This window comes from Rhipicephalus microplus, chromosome 1, assembly GCF_043290135.1.
Source record: "Rhipicephalus microplus isolate Deutch F79 chromosome 1, USDA_Rmic, whole genome shotgun sequence".
Classification (NCBI taxonomy): Eukaryota; Metazoa; Arthropoda; class Arachnida; order Ixodida; family Ixodidae; genus Rhipicephalus; species Rhipicephalus microplus.
This window is the reverse complement of record NC_134700.1, coordinates 242,597,180-242,614,880: the sequence shown is the minus strand read 5'-3', so window position 1 is coordinate 242,614,880 and position 17,701 is coordinate 242,597,180. Positions and strand designations below refer to the sequence as shown.

General features: G+C 46.4%; 1 protein-coding gene across 1 annotated transcript in view; it reads right to left on the bottom strand.

Moving 5' to 3' along the window:
* LOC142767118 (uncharacterized) overlaps window positions 1-15,763 on the bottom strand; it is a 57,079-nt gene extending 41,316 nt beyond the window's left edge. The window contains exon 1 of the mRNA XM_075868344.1: window positions 15,053-15,763. Within this exon, the coding sequence (XP_075724459.1) occupies window positions 15,053-15,763 (711 nt within the window). The remainder of the gene's footprint in view (window positions 1-15,052) is intronic.
* Window positions 15,764-17,701: the final 1,938 nt, after the last annotated feature.

Below are 17,701 nucleotides of genomic sequence, written 5' to 3'. Positions count from 1 at the left end.
TACCAATACAAGACACGACAAGAAAATTCAGGACCTCCCACCTTACGACATCAACGGGAGCAGAGATCACAGCTCTTCGTGCCGCATTGCAATTCATAAGCGATCAACAGCCACAAAAATGGACAAAACGTTTTCAGTGACTCAAAGGCGGCTCTGCAATCCCTTTTATCACCGTTACGACATGGCCCGTACAAACAGCTAATATTCGAGATTGCAGAAAAGACTCACCAATTCATTGAGAAAGGAGATGAAATAGCATTTTAATGGCTTACAAGTCATCGTGAAACAATTGGCAATGAACAGGCCGATCGAGCTGCCCCTTCTGTCCATACTGGAAGTGATCAAATGTGAATTCCGCTCTCCAGCACCGACACTGCGTGGAAACTCCGCATGCTTGCTAGCAAGCGCACCGCGTCACAATGGAACGAGTCACATATCATCAGTGCACGGTTATGTACCTTAGACGCAACTCTCAGTCTTCGAATTTCTCCGGAATTACGCCAACGAGACGCTATTACGTTGTGCAGATTATGGTTGTGCGTCGCATTTACCAATGCGTACGCGTTCCGCATAGGAATGGCTGACACTGCTGCATGCGACCATTGCGGCAGTGACGAATCAACTCGGCACATTATGTGTGAATGCCCACAATACTCCTCGCAGAGACAGTCACTCTGCAATGCACTAGATGAACTGGACAACCAGACTCTTTCGAAAGAAAGAATCCTGCGCTACCGACAGGGCTTTATGTTGCAGAAGAAGGCCGTGAAGGCGTTTGTGCGCTTCTTGCGTTCAACCGGCCTGTCCAACCGACTGTGATCGGAACTCCCTGAATGTGTGTGCATGTGATTTTTTTCTAATTTATTTTATATCTCTCTATCTCTATCCTCTTTCCGACCCTTGCGCCCACCCCGTACATGGTAGCAAACCAGTTCTTCTAGGTTAACCTCCCTGTCTCTTCATTTTAATTATTTCTCTCTCTCTTTCATAACGTTGGTAACCAACCATGAGTTTTTCAGTTTTCACCAACCGTAATCTGCCTAATCGAAGCCAATCTCTGGACTAAAAAAAACCTTGACAGCTTTGTCCTGGACACTAAACATATGTCTGGCAAATCATGGGGGTCATAAAAGTCAGCACTATTAATGCTATACCACGCACTTTTTGTTGCATACCTCCGCTGCAGGGCTTCTGTTCTTTCGCATGTTTGTGCATCGGCTGTACGTACACTCGAGGATTCTTAAGGTCGTGCCCTCAAACTTCGATTAGAAATATATGAATGTATATTTACACGGGGTACTATTGCGAAAGCACGTGCTTGTCCAGCTCAAAGTTATCTTCAACACGAGCCACTGCGAGTCCACCTGAGATTACTATCAAGGCACCGAGACCATCCACTCAGAGACATTATTAGACATGGCCCAATGCTGCATACTTGAAGGCTGTGATGTCACCGCGAGATATACTGCTTTTAAATCATGCTACTACAAGTGATATTTGAAATACCTCACTGGGCGATTCCTAAACCAATCATGCGACAGTTGATAACTGGTATTGATGAATGATTTGTGGGGTTTAACGTCCCAAAACCAACATATGATTATGAGAGACGCCGTAGTGGAGGGCTCCGGAAATTTCGACCACCTGGGGTTCTTTAACGTGCGCCCAAATCTGAGCACACGGGCCTACAACATTTCCGCCTCCATCGGAAATGCAGCCGCCGCAGCCGGGAATCGAACCCGCGACCTGCGGGTCAGCAGCCGAGTACCTTAGCCACTAGACCACCGCGGCGGGGCTTGATAACTGGTATGAAGACATTAAAATTACCAACCACTTGGCTTCAGCATTTTGTTTTGTCGTATATGGCCCATATGTACGAACATGCGGTGCGTATTTTTGCTGATGACTTTGTCACGCAGACTTCCTTAGCAGCAAACTTCACAGTACCTCTTATGAGCACCATGACACGCTTCGAAATAGCACACTGGACATCGTCTGCTGCCGCTCAGCTGATCGACGTCCAATAATCTGCTCGCTAGATTTTACAGCAGTGTATGATGAAATGGACATTATTTTGCGACTCCAGCTGGCCCTTCAACTAATCAACAATCACATGAAGTTAAGGACCGCACGCACACCTTTGGCGTATTACATAATGAATATTGTCATGGGTATATAAAGGCATGGGCATCAAAATGACGCCGAATGAATGAAGACAGCAATATTGTTAACTGAGGTTGATTGATTGATATGTAAGGTTTAACGTCCCAAAGCCACCATATGATTATGCGAGATGCTGTATCAAAGGGCTTCGGAAATTTTGACCTCCTGAAGTTCTTTGACGTGCACCCAAATCTGAGCACACGGGCCTACAACATTTCCGTCTCCATCGAAAATGCAGCCGCCGCAGCCGGGATTCAATCCCGCGACCTGCGGGTCAGTAGCCGAGTACCTTAGCCACTAGACCACTGTGGCGGAGCTTTTTGTTAACTGAGGTGTGTCAGTATTCATATAACATTGCATTGCAGTGAATTCCCAGTAACTGTGGCATAGCTGGGAACAAACAAGCTGGTGCAGAAGGAAAAATGGCGCTCACAAGCGGCGAAGTCGTATCAGCTCACTTTTCCGGATATTACATCAACGCCTTGCTGTTAAAGGTATGAAAACATTTATGACACGATCATGGAATTACCTTGATTATCTCCAAGTGCACCTCTACAGACTTCACTCTGGTCATGCTTTTCACCTTCCGTTCCGGCTAAGCCAGAATCAGAAAACACTGATTCATAAATTGTGGCTGGGTGTTGCTTATACACGACCATACCTTCCCGCGATTGAACAGACGCAAAGCCCTTTACTGCAATCTGTGTCACACGTCAGTATATTCATCACATCCAGTACCTGTCCCCTCGATACGCTACTGAAAGACAGCCACTTGAATGCTTCATAGATCGTCTGCACTGCAGATGCAGTTTACAGCATCTGTTAACTCTTTCATGCACAGAATTCTGATTTCAGCAGGAAACTGAGTTTTTTTGAAGAAATAAGGAACTCATTTGCGGAAAATGATTTGCTCACTAAAACAAAAAAATGTCAATTTTAAGTAAAAAGATATGAGGCTGTCACCTGAGGTGACCACCATGCAGGCAGAGTCTACGGGTCACTTTCGGTGAAAAGCCTGTAGGCTAGTTTGATACTCCTTAGCGTTAGCTAATCATACAGCATGCTCTTCTGCATTATCAATATAAGAGGGAACGCACATGCTTTTATATCTATAAAACTATATCAAGTCCACCATCTATAGCACTCCTCGATGACAACGGCAGCCGGAATAAAACCAATGCTACATCTCACATTGCAGCCCATGCGAAGTAGCGTCATGTCTGTCAGATTGTCGAAACATTTTTTTAAATACGTCATGGGAAATAAAACCCACGGGGCTCACGTGTTTCAAGAAGAAAAAGTGAAGGAATGGTGGTTACCTGGGGTGACCACCAAGTTGAAAAAGGTCAATTTTAGATGGCGAGAGAGGTACATATGCTCGTATTCAGAAAATGTGATACGATGTAAAGACTTGGTACAGCAGCACTTGTGCTGCTACGCCACGCAGGAGAGTGGAGGACAGGGACTCATTTTGCCAAAACATATTATCACTCATCGTTGTGTCTTCCTCTTCTCTTTCTCTCGCCTTTCTCCTTCACCCCGTGAAAAGTAGTAGGCTGGAAGCCCGCTTTCCAGGCCACCTGTTCTTGCAATTAAACGTCTTTTTCTTCTTCTGCGCGGGAGATAAGTTAAAATGGCGCTTGAATGTACAAGCCTGAAACGACGCAAAGAAAATCACAATGACGTCCATTGAATTTGAAAATGAGAAGAGGCACTAAAACATGCCAATAATTGTGTGACTGCCTGTGAAACTCTGCACTGTGTGGGCGCGTAAGGGTGGCAGGGGCTAAGCGAGGATTACTCTTATGGTTGCGTTAGCCTGTGCCTGGGGAAGCAGTATTCACTTCGTTCGTATTCAACGGGAATTCGTTTTGCGGTACTATCCAAGGAGCGGCCGAGGTACTATATATTGAAAATTTCACCCCTCATTTATTAGCGTGTTCGGGAAAACGTTCGAAGTTCACGCTCTCCGTCCGCTTTCTGAGCTTATAGTCCAACGCCTGCGCGCATTGCGATAGCCGTAATTTCAAGGCAAGCCCCGTAATTAGGCATGGAAGACCTTATAGTATACATGTGCTCCATGCTTTAATCGAAAAACTGTAACACGTTTGCCTAAACTTAGTATAGGCAAAAAGAGTTTCAGTGTGAGACCTTGTCATTGTTCGTGTTTTTTGCAGCCGACTGTTTACGTGTTGTGCTGCTTCTTTGCATGCTGTTCTTGTTGACACATCGTCATAAACAAAATATTTTTTACGTAGCCATGCTAAAGGCTTCTTTAACCAGGTTTAAGACCAACAGCTATCGGTGTGTGTGTGTGTGTTTTTGTTATAAGTTATCAGAGCATTGTCGACGTATTATCATAGTATATGCGAGTGGTGAAAATAATATGCCAGAGAATTGAGTTTTTTCCATAACGCCGTGCCAAATGGCATTTGGTAAAAAGAACACATCTCAAAAAAGACGTCTATGTTAAATTTGCCATCTGATAAAGTTTAATTCGAAGTGGTATATGGTAGCCATAAACAATTCTCAAGGCTCATTCACACCTGTGATTAGCAGTGGTCGTGCGTCCATTTGAGAGTGTCAGCCAGAAAGCGATTCAGAGCGACGGAACAATGTACACACCTGCATGCGTCTTATACTCATCGCCACAAAAAATGCTCGTCTATTCGTATGCGGCTCGTTTATGGGTCACAGCGCGAAAAAAAAAAAACACATGGCCGTGGACAGAAAACAGACGGGACAAGCGCTGTCCTATTCATGGCCACGTGTTTTTTTTTCGCGCTGTGAACTCTAAATATGTACAACCAACTTGCCTAGTCAGCTGATTGATGTGGCTCGCATTGTTGTTGCCCCGTAAAATAAGCTGACCTGTTTCTGCGCATTTGACTGACTTAAACACTTGTGGCTGCAGCTGCACCACGAGAAATTCTGTCACCGAACGACTTTGGAAAACCAGTCATTTTGCTGCGAAAGCGGTCATTCGCTACCTTGTGATGTCGTTTGCTCTGAGGCTAACTTGATCACGTGGCCGGTGCTAGTGGCAGCTGTCAACTAGGCCCTAAGGTTCATTCACAAAGAGTAAAAAGCTCGATTTTCTTAACGTATTCCGAAATGACGAATGGTTAAGCAAGTGCTGTGCTATAGAATAATAGCCCTGCACTCAAGCAACACGGACTGCCATATCCATGATGACACCAAAACATCAATACTTAAAAATTTTGTCCTAATTATCTCTCTCTCTCTCAATATTTTTGAAAATGTAATAATGACCTTATTTATCTCACGCGCACCCCACCCTCGGCGGCATTTGTTGCCACTTTTGCGCAGCGTTTTATTTCCCTTCAATATCTACATTCCTTATGTCCACAACACTGTATAGGACACGAAGTCGGAAGGTCGTTGGCTCGGCTTTCATGCCTTTGTTTGCTCACCGGTTTCGGGGGCCAGGGTGCTGCCATTAATAATGAAGCAGCCGCACCTACAGCAATCGTACACTTGATCGAAGCTTGTGCGCACGAGAACAGGAACACCGTGTTTACGTTTGCGGTGAAATTGAAGCAGACTGCTTTACCGAAAAGCCGAGAGAAGCATGCTCCTCGCAATGTCCACTTTGCCCAATGATCCGCATTGCGTTGTCGGTGCCATCTATTATGAAAGGGCTGCATGGGGCCGGAGTCAACTTCGCCAGCGGAGGGGGTGTACAAGGCACGCTGGTATTCTGCATGCGTGTTTTAAGTGGTACCGTCGCAACCAGAAAATTCCCCTGCGTACTTGATTATCACGCTTCAATCTACATCTGCACGATGCCATTGTCAAAATTGGTCTTCGATGTAGCCGAAGGCCTTGGCTTCCTTTTTTGACTCGGTCCCCCAGCTCTGCTTCTTACTGCATTCATGGCAGGCATGAACTATTCGGCTGTTTGCACCAGTGCCTTTTAAAAATTATGTCGCCAATTCGAGAGCTTAGATTTCTGTAGGTAAAATACCAATAGCTGTAGCTTTTTATATGCTGCTTATTATGCTGTCTGACTGTGCAACTTCTAAAATAACTTTCTTCCTATGAGTACTGACAGGGGCGCCCACGTTGAAACCCCAGCAGGCTCATTGTAAGATTAAGAGCCGTCTTCGTTGTCCTTGTTTTGATCAGTGATAATAAATGCATGTTTGGGAATATATTCTGCGCTGAAAACACAGCGTAGAAAGTATGAACAACATTCATTGAGCAGAAGAGAGTGCATGTGAGGTTGTGTGATTGTACAGGGCTCCGTGAAGGGCCTTAGTGTCACTAATTTGTTCTTTTTCTTCCCGTATTATGATTCTGCTGTGGCAAGCCAGCAAGGTGTGCACCCTATAGTCGGAACGTAATCATTTTTCTGAAGCTTTGGCAGCTAACACTAGGCTGGGACCAAAGGTTTAAAAAGATAGGCATTGTTCTATTTTTGAAACAGCAAGAAAACTTGATGAAATATGCTTATTATGAGATTGTGATGCAGATACAATAAGCTATATAGAACGGGCATTTATTATTCAGTTTTATTTAAGCTTTATTGAAACATTCCACGTGCTGTATTTTATCCCCTATCTTGAGCAATTGTTAAACGGTGTCTACTTCATATTTGATTGGTTATAATATAAACAATAGGTGAATTCTGCTGCTTTACGGCCAATAACTACCATTTATTTATAAACACCGCCTTAAGATGGCTTTTTTGCCGCCTAAGGTTGTTCAACAAAAGCCTAGTTCTCTCCTATCCAAATGCGGATGCAGACGCCGACATCGAGCTAGCTAGCTGTACGACAAAAGCGGAACTGCTACAGCCACTGGGCGACCCCGGCGAGTCCTTACGGCGAAAGTATTTATATTTTAATTATGCTTAAGAGAAGTCGTAACTCCCCCTCATAGGTGCCAGTCGTTAAATTTTTCACTTAGCCTTGAAGACGAATACTCAAATCAATTACTTAAAACTTCCTAATATTTTTCGGACAATTTGTCAGTGTGTTAAAGATTTTTGAAAAAAAAAATGGTGGCATAAAAAGGTTCACGTAATTTTTTACTGTACACGAATCTTGTCGACATAGACGCATATAGGTTTGTAGATAAATGCACATGTAGCTCGTGTTTCTTTCTTTTCCTTTCTTGAGCGCAATAAAGCGTTTATTCACGCATGATAAAAACAAAACAGCTTACAGGCAGTATCTACGACGAATTGGCGTTACTCCTTGGTTGTGAACATGTGGCCTTCCAAATATTACTACCGCCCCTCACATTATTCTGTAAAAAAATTCAGCGTAGCTCGCGCTGGAGGCGCACTGATGAAGACATAGATCAGCTGTTCAAAAAGTAGGTAGTCCAGGCCGTTGCATTTTTTGCAATGTGCTGCAAGCTCTCTCCTTCTTTTTATATCTTTTCTTTGTTTCTTGTGTAATTCTTTTATTTTTATCTGTTTCTTTTTTTCTTTCTTTCTAGCTCTTTCTCAATTTCATTCTCTTTGTAGGTCTTTCCAACTTTTTTTATTCATCTTTCATTTCTATTTCTTTCTATTTTTCTGCTCTTCTTACTCCCTGTTTTCTTTTATCTTTTTCGCTTGCTCTCTAATTCTTTGTCTGTTTCTTTTTCTTTGCCTACTACTTTTTCTTAACATCTCTATTTCTCTCTCATTCTTTCCATACTGCTCTTCACTCTTTCCATCCTCTTTCTTATGTTATCCTTCACACTCACACTTCATTTTGCCAATCCCGTGCGGTACGAATAAGGATATGCTATGCCCTGCTAGCTGTCTGGATAGCCGAGTGATAAAGACGTAAGCCTTCGGATCGTTCGTAGACGTGTCTTCCAACCTTGCCTCGCGAAGAAATTTTTCTCTCAGATTTTCTTTCGTTCTCTGTGTTAACTGTATTTTAGTTCTTGCTCTCTCTACTAGTTGGGTCACCCATTAGAGTTATTGCACCTCACGACGATAAAGAAGAAAAAAGGTTACATTGTTCTGGGTACAAAGCAGTAGATGAAGGGAAGAACGAAGAAAGCGCGTGCCGTGGGCCGATATCGGTGGTTTTCTGCGGATACCAAAGCTTTTAGGGCCTGCATAGACAGCTTCTTCAATAAAAAAAAATTGATTATTGCTCAGAAGGCTATAGTCTTTGTATTCATCTGCGATGAATGCCTTATATAAAAACGGCAATGTATACACGCTTATTAGGTTCGATTGATTTTTCTTAGCACAGATCTCTGAGTATTGTTCTCCTGGCGCGTGAGATTACTGTCCCACACTCTGTCGTACGCATGGCCTTTAGTCGAACATATTTACCTGTTATCAATTTCGGTTTCATAAAACAAGTGCTACCCCAAGGGATTTCGGTCGCCACACTAAGGCCCTTAATTGACGACCACGTCACCTGTTTTACGACAGACGTATGTCCCGAGCACCCACATCACTCGCAGGATGTCACGTGCCTCGATGCGACCTTACGCTCCATGATCGCCCCGGACCTCAAACCTGAGAAGTCAACCACGCTATGCCGCCTTCTGGCTTCATACCGCGACATATTCGACGTCGACCACCGTCCACTCGGCCAGACTTCACTCGTCAAGCACCGCATTAACACAGGTGATTCTCATCCTATTCATCGGCGACCATACCGGGTGTCTGGCACCGAGCGTAAAATAATTCAACAAGAAGTCAACAAGATGTTAGCCAAAGGAATTGTTGAACCCTCTTCGAGCCCATGGGCGTCCCCCGTTGTGCTCGTTAAAAAGAAAGATGGCACGTGGCGCTTCTGCGTGGATTACCGTCATCTGAATAGAATCACGAAAAAGAACGTTTACCCTTTACCCCGCATCGATGACGCTCTCAATTGTCTCCACGGCGCCAGATACTTTTCCACAATAGACCTACGTTCCGGCTACTGGAAGATTGCTGTCGACGAAAAAGACAAAGAGAAGACTGCATTTGTAACTCCAGGCGGCCTATAGCAGTTCAAGGTTATGCCATTTGGGCTATGCAACGCCCCAGCCACGTTCGAGCGCATGATGGACTCTCTGCTACAAGGGTTCAAATGGTCAACATGTCTTTGTTATCTTGACGATGTCGTTGTATATTCCCCAACATTTGAGACCCACCTTCAGCGTTTGTCAGCTATTCTCGACATATTCCGCACTGCAGGCCTCCAATTGAACTCGTCAAAGTGCCGCTTCGGACGCCGGCAAATTACAGTGTTGGGCCACCTTGTCGACGCCTCTGGTGTGCAGCCGGACCCCGAGAAAATTCGTGCAGTCACCAGTTTTGCTGTACCCCAGTCAGCCAAAGACGTCCGGAGTTTTGTAGGACTTTGCTCCTATTTTAGAAGGTTTGTGAAAAATTTCGCAACCATCATTCGACCCCTCACAGAGCTTCTAAAGAAAGACGTCACATTTACGTGGGGTACCGACCAAGCTGCTGCTTTCTCTCACCTAATCACGCTACTGACGACTCCACCCATATTGGCTCACTTTGACCCATTCGCTCCGACGGAAGTTCGAACCGATGCTAGTGGTCATGGAATCGGAGCCGTGTTAGCCCAGCGCCAACGGCGACACGACCGAGTTGTCGCCTACGCTAGCCCCCTCCTCACAGCTGCTGAGCGCAACTATTCTATTACGGAGCGTGAATGTCTTGCTCTTGTTTGGGCAGTCTCAAAGTTCCGCCCATATTTATATGGCACTAATTTCTCTGTGATAACTGAACATCATGCGCTATGTTGGCTTACGTCACTGAAGGATCCTACTGGCCGGCTCGGGCGCTGGGCTTTGCGACTCCAAGAGTATACCTTTACGGTGGCGCACAAGTCCGGATGCCTACATCAGGACGCAGACTGCCTGTCGCGCTACACGGTTGCTGAGTCGAGCACTATGCATGACACCGACACCGAGCCTTGCGTCTTTTCCCTTTCGCAAATGACATGCATCGGTGACGAGCAGCGCTATGATGCGTCCTTGCGTGCTATCATTGAGCGCCTCGAATCACCATCTTCCAGTCAGTCCTATCGCTCGTTCGTGCTCCACGATGGTGTATTATACCGCCAAAGTTTTGAGCCGGATGGACCAGCTCTGCTACTTGTCATTCCGAAACACCTTCGCTCGGAAGTTCTACATGAGCTTCATGACCTTCCGACTGCTGGTCACCTTGGTGTGTCACGCACTTATGACCGAATACGCCGACGCTTCTACTGGCCAGGGCTTGCACGCTCAGTCAGAAGATACGTTGCGGCTTGTGAGAAATGTCAGTGCCGCAAAACGCCATCGACACTTCCCGCCGGACGCCTTCAACCACTTGATATTCCGTCAGAACCGTTCCTCCGCGTTGGCTTGGACCTACTTGGCCCTTTTCCCTTGTCTTCCTCGGGTAACAAGTGGATAGCCGTGGCCACCGACTACGCCACCCCAAGAATGTCACCATGCATGGTGGCCTTCTCCACACAAAATTAGTTTCGCAGGCAAGAGATAGAAAGATGAAGAGGAAGGCTGGGAGTTCAACCAGATATTACCATCCTGTTCACTACCCTGCGCTAGGGTTACGAAATAGGAATAATTGGACGCCCAACCCTGCGGGAGAAGTGCCTTCACGTATGTGCGCTATTTACTCATACTGATGGCACTCAGAGAAGTGCACACGTGCAAAAGCACACACGCATGCAAGCAAATCAATCAATAGACAAATAAATATAGAAGTTCTATCAAGGCACGCTTTTCCCACAACACCGGGAATACAAAAGCATAATAAGAAAGTTAGGGAACTGTAGAGGGAATTCGTCGAAGGGAAATGCCAAAGGCTCCTTTCACTGCTTTCGAGGATCGAGCAAGATGATTGATGACTGGGATAATTTTGTCTCACTGACGCAATATGACGGCACCTTGGCGCGACACGATATCGCATATTCCTAGAGCACCCTGCATTCACTCTTGTGTGTGTGTGTGTTTGTGTGCATGAGTGTGTGTGCATGCGTGCGCGTGTGTATGTGCACACCTGTGTGTGTATGTACGTACGTCTGTGTGTTTGTGTGTGGTTGTGTGTATGTGCGTGTGAGTGCATGTGCATGTGTATGTGCGTGTGTTGAAATGAGCGCACTCTGGCTGGCGAGTAAGTGAGGCATGTTATCCACAATGGCCATGTCAGAGCAAAGCCGGGCGTAGTAAGGTCACCGAGAGGATGCTTGGCACGATAAATTCATGAATATTAGAGAACAAGGCCTACAAAACCTCTCCCTTTGTTAAAAAGCGGTGAGGTGAAAAGTGAGCCAGAAGTGCAGTGAGAAATGATGTGTAAGCGTGATTACCTTTCTTGAACTATTTGTTTATTTCACCCAGCTCTAAATTGTGGCCCCTTGATCTTAGTGTGTGGGTGGTTTTCTATAAGTGACTGTTATATCCCGACACCGGGCACATGGTATAACATCTTTATTACTGAGGCGCACACTGCCAGCCTCAACACAAGCAGTACAAAACAGAATAACCCCCTCCAGATACTGTGGACAGTATATGTACACACGCTATCTCTCGGCGCATGCGCAACTGGCAGTAGCTTGAGAGCATGCATACAAACCCCGCGACTGACGTCACAACGCTTCCTTCACGCACAATTTTAGAAACTATCATAAGTCAGGCGCTCAGGTGGGCGCCGTTGCCTTGTGCTACGTCGTAAGGGAACCGGCTGCTCACGATTTTCGGGAAGTGAGAGTCTCGTGGGTGACGACGAATCTGAGCTTTGGTTGGTCGTCGATGTAGCATTTGTGATGTCCGGTGCATGTGGTAGTTCCACTTCCGGTGGTGGGTCCTGTTGTGCCGTCGGTTCGATGTCCGATGGTCGCAAGTGGTCCGCGTGCACAAACCGCACTTTGTTTCGCACATACACTAAATACGTCGAAGAAGATTTCACACACGTCACTTCTCCAGGCCACCAGTTCACAAGTTGCCCACGCACAGAACGCACCAGTACACGATCACCAACAGAAAACACTCGAGGTGAACCTCGGAGCCTGTCAGCAGACTTTTTTTATTTCTGCGGTCTTAGCTCTCATCTGATTTGTTACGTCCGGGCGCAGCAGCGACAATCGGGTCCGCAGCTTCCTTCTCACAAATAATTCAGCAGGGGTTCTTCCCGTGAAAGTGTGAGGTGTGGTTCGATAACAAAACACGAAGTTATCTATCCTGTGTTGCAGTGTTCTGTTTGTGCCCTTTTCCGAGTCTTCTAGCACTTGTTTGAGCAGTGCTTTTTTTTTGTTGTCTGAACTGCGCGCTCCGCCGCACCGTTAGACTGCGGATGGTACGGCGGCGTTAGTGTGTGCCTCACACCATTAGCTTGAAGGAATTCTTTGAACTCAGCGGCCCGAAACTGCGGCCCGTTGTCCGTCGCTACCTCCAGCGGAAGGCCATGCGCCGCGAACCATGAACGCACTACTTCAACGGTCTTCGCCGCGGTGGTTACACTCATTATCTTAATTTCAAGCCATTTGGAATAGGTGTCGATAGCGAGGAGAAACATCCTTCCCTTTTCTTCAGCGAAGTCTAAATGCACACGCTCCCACGGATTCTGGCATATTTGCCACGAGGACAAGGGTACGGTTTGAGCTGCAGGGAGAACCGTTTGGCATATTGCACATTTGCGCACTGTGTTTTCGAGGGCTTTGTCCATTCCCGGCCACCATACTACTGACCTCGCTAATGCTTTCATTCGGGTTATACCCAAGTGCTGCTCGTGCAGCAACTGCAAAACATTCTTGTGCAATGATTCCGGTACTACTACTCTGTTTGTCCATATAACGCACCCGTTGTCTACACTGAGCTCGAGCCGGCGTACCCAGAACGGCTTTAGCTGCTCAGACACGGTCTTGGGCCATCCATGCCAGATCATGTCGCGTACAGCCCTCAGCCCTTTATCGCATCCTGTTTCTCGACTGACATCATTTGACGTTAAAGGCAAGTCGTTTAGTGCTGAAAAGTAGATTTCTTCGCACTTGCTACCTGTGTCAGGTAATGGTAAACGGGACAAGGCGTCTGCATGCTGGATAGCTGATCCTGGTTTGTGTTTGATTCTATAGGTGTAGTCGGCCAAAAATGTCAGCCAACGATGCACTCGTGCCGTGGCTACTGCACTGCCCTGCCGTTTAGGGTCAAACAAAATTGTCAAAGGTTGGTGATCTGTTATTATGTTAAAGGGCCGTCCGTAAAGGTACTTATGAAATTTTTTTACAGCAAACACAATACTAAGTGCTTCTTTCTCAATCTGCCCATAGTTACGTTCGGCCGCTGATAATGACCGCGAAGCAAAAGAAACCGGCTTTTCCTCACCGTTCACCAAGTGCGATAGCACAGCCCCTAACCCGTAATCAGAAGCATCACATGTGATCCAGATTTCTTTTTTTACATCATACAACTGCAACACAGTCTTATCAGTCAACAGTTCTTTGCATCTTTCGAATGCTTCATTACATTCGCGTGACCAGTGCCATGTAGTTTCTTTTCGCAACAAGTTGTGCAGTGGTTCCAAGATCGATGCTAAGTTTGGCAAAAATTTTCCGTAGTAATGAATCAAACCTAAAAAGGCCTTCAACTGACTCACGTTAGTGGGCCTTGGCGCTTTTCTGATAGCTTCAACTTTTTCCGCTGTTGGGTGTAAGCCGTGCTTGTCGATCTCGTGTCCCAAGTATGTGACGCGTTGCTGAAAGAAGCTGCATTTCCTTGCGTTCACTTTTACGCCGTGTTTACTTAGGCGTTGAAGAACTTGCTCCACCCTTTCATAACACTGCCCGTCGTTCTCACCAGCGATGACTACATCATCAATGTAGCACGCGGTTCCAGGCAGATTACGCAGTATCTGGTCCATGACCGCCTGGAAAATAGCTGGTGCGCACGCTACGCCATACGGCAAGCGGCGGAATCTAAACAGACCTAGGTGGGTGTTAATAGTGAGCAGTTCCTGCGCTTGTTTGTTTAGTTCGAGTTGCAAGTACGCTTTTGAGAGGTCTATGATAGAAAACACAGTTCCACCCTGAAGATTTGCGAATATGTCTTCAGGAAGTGGCAAGGGATACTGATCGACCTTGATGGCTGGGTTTACTGTGACGCGATAGTCGCCTCATAATCTCAGTTCTTGAGTGTTCTTTTTTGGAACAATCACAAGAGGCGTTGCCCATGGACTATGTCTGACCTTATATATGACTCCAGCTTTTTCTAGCTTGACCAATTCTTGTTCAACGCGCTCGCGCAAAGCGTATGGCACTGGTCGCGCTTTCATAAAGACAGGGCGCGCGTCATCCTTCAATTCAATGCTGCATTCGAATCCCTTAGTTGTACCAAAACCCGCGCCAAACACTTCGGGAAATTTCTCAGCAAGCAATGCCTCTTTAGCCACCACATTTACTGAAAATACTTCCTGCCAATTTATTTTGATTTTAGAAAGCTAATCTCGGCCAAACAACGTGGGCATTCTAGCACCCTGCGTTTCTTTCGGTATGACAAGTGGCAGTTCGAAACACTGGTCTTGGTATTGCACCTTTACATCCATAATACCAACAGTAGGGACCGTCGTGCCATTGTACGTGGCTAGTTTGACATTTGCTTGCCTGCAAGAGGCGTTTGGGAAGTGTTTAGCACACTCTGTTTCTGACATTATTGACACCACTGCGCCCGTGTCAAGTTCCATGGGTATCACTTTATCATTTATGCAAACATTGATTACAATGGCGGGCATACCTTCTTTGTGGTTCGTATTATACAGAGATAGCAGTTCGTTAGTATTTTATTTCTCGCATTCTTCGCTCTCTACTCTATTGACAAGCTTAGATTTGCACATTTTAGCAACATGACCCCTTTTTGTACCCCTATAACAGGTACTGTTCAGAAATCGGCAACTCACGGGTGAATGCTGTCCTCCGCAACGATGACACATTCTTTTCGGTTGTTCTTTCGCTGCCCCATTTTCCTTGTCCCAGCTGGACTGCGTCGGCGCTTCCCTCGAAGGTGCTTTACTCGGTTGTGAGATTTTCCGTTGCCAGTAGATGTCCTCCGTTTCTACAGCTGCTCCTTTAGAACTGGTTTGCAGCATTTCTTTCGTGTCTTGTGTTGCCGCTTCCATGGCCATGGCTACGCTGCATGCGCGTTCCCACGTTACTTCCTCGTCTGGCATTGCCAATAGCCTGCACCGTACTCCCTCGGTACGTATTCCAGCGACGAGCCGGTCACGCAATGCTTCGGTCAAAAAGGCACCGAATTCGCATGTTGCCGCGAGTTTCTTCAATTCGACTATAAAGTCTGCGACAGTCTCATGCGGCTCTTGCTTTCGCTGGTGAAAACGATACCTTTCAGTGACCACGGAGCGCTTGGGAGCGTAATGCTTCTTCAGAACGTCAACAACTTCCGTGAATGACGTCTTAGCTGGTGTTTTAGGCAGCAGCAAGCTCCGAAGCGTGACGTAGGCCTTCTCACCTATAGCCGTGAGAAAGATTGGAAGCTTCTTGTCTTCCGCGATGTCATTGGCCGCGGCAAATACTTCGAACCGCTCCAGGTATACCTCGAAGTTACCGTCCTCTTGTTGGAACTCGGGTAACTTACCGACAGTGGTCGCCATACTCAGTTCCAGCTGGTTAGAGTGGGATTCCTAGAAGCCTGCGGCGTATCCCATCCTCGTCACCAGTTGTTATATCCCGACACCGGGCACATGGTAAAACATCTTTATTACTGAGGCGCACACTGCCAGCCTCAACACAAGCAGTACAAAACAGAATAGTGACAAGAGTAATCACTGGTGGTTGAGTTGCAAAAGCCAACTGTATTGTCTTGCGTCGCTTGTAACAGCGTATATTGTAAGGCACATCTCTACTGAGTTAGTCTACGTCATATAATGCTGAGATGGGTTGTCTTTTCATTGCGCCGTCTCAGCATCAATTAGTATAAGGCTGCACGCGTTGTGGTACTAAAATAACATCTATGATACACTTAAAGGGGTTTTGCGAATAGTTCTTGTTCTGAGGCTATCAAAGCTAGTTTCTTAACTCAGATGCAAGACACGGCTGTAGAATATCAAGGACTATGTTCTACTTTTTTTCTCTGGTCAAAACGGGGGTGCGCAGAATAGTCTGCTTGGACGCTGCCTCACGGACACTTATCATGGATGTGAGCTTCTATATAGAGCCCGGTGAGCTTTCATAGGGCTGGCGTCAAGTTTTGTCTGCACGATCATATAACTCTGCCCTCATTGCAACGGCGAAATTCTCTAGCCAGAACACGCCGCAGCACAGCAGCGTCTTTGCTGCAGTGCCGAGCAGAGAATGTGCAGAGCTGGACAAATGTGACTATGAAACGCAGTACTTCTCGTATTGCGAAATTAACCGTGTCTTCTGTATCTGTTCTCCCGGTTCACCGATGGCGTTTGTGTGTTGTCCACGAAGACCGTCTTCTACTGCGTCGCTTCCTTATATATTACCTTTATTGCTTACTGAAGAACAAGACTCGTGATATCGGGTTTTGTACCTTTTGTTGCTCTAGACACGGAAAAAAAAATGGCAGCATATCCACGGAGTGAATGATGGAGAGTGGGGCGAAGAATTCGTCCGTCCGTCCATTCGTTCTTGCTTCCGTCCGTCCATGCGTCTGTCAGTGTGACCGTCCATGCGTCCATCAGCCCGTCCGTGCGTGCGTCTGTTCATGCGTCCGTCCCTGCGTTCATCCATGCAGCCGCCCCTGCGTCCGTTCATGCGTCCATCCATGCATCTATCTATGTGTCCTTTCGTCCATCTATTCAAAACTCCAAGTACCACCATCTCGCATCTTTTCATCATATATTCCCCATATAGAAGCACCGCCATCCAGCGGACATTCCAAGGACTAAACTAGAGGTGGCACACGGACACTTTCTTACGGCTTGCGCTTCGGGTCCACTTCCCACCTTTAACCACCTCGAGTTAATGGTATATACTAGTTCACTGTATTCATGGCACTGCGGCCGAACGCTCGCGAAACCTTTCGAAAACCAAGGAGGTTACGCCCAGCGAGTATGACGTAGCAAACTTTTTCAGTCAGATAGTGCTCAATGTACATGCCAATGGCTGCTAATGGGAAATGAGAGGCGGAGAACTCGGCTTTTACTTTCTTACGGCTTGCGCTTCGTATCTACTTCCCATTTTTAACCACCTCGAGTTCATTCATGGTATATACAAGTTCATTTTATTCATGGCACTGCGGCTCAACGCTCGCTAAACCTTTTTAAAGCTAAGGAGGTTACACCCAACGAGTATAACGTAGCAACCCTTTCTTGTCAGATAGTGCTCAATGTACATGCCAATGGCTGCTAATGGTGATCGCAGCCTGCGCGTTAACTAAAAGCCGAATGCTCCTGTCTCTCATTCCCCATTAGCAGCCATTGACATGTACATTGAGCACTATTTTTTATTGTTCAACAACGCACAGAAGAAGTCTCTCAGCGGCACCACCTTGGAGGTCAAAATGTTATACTTGTTACATACTACGGGGGACGAACGGGTGCCGCTATAAGAAGCTTCACCCCTAA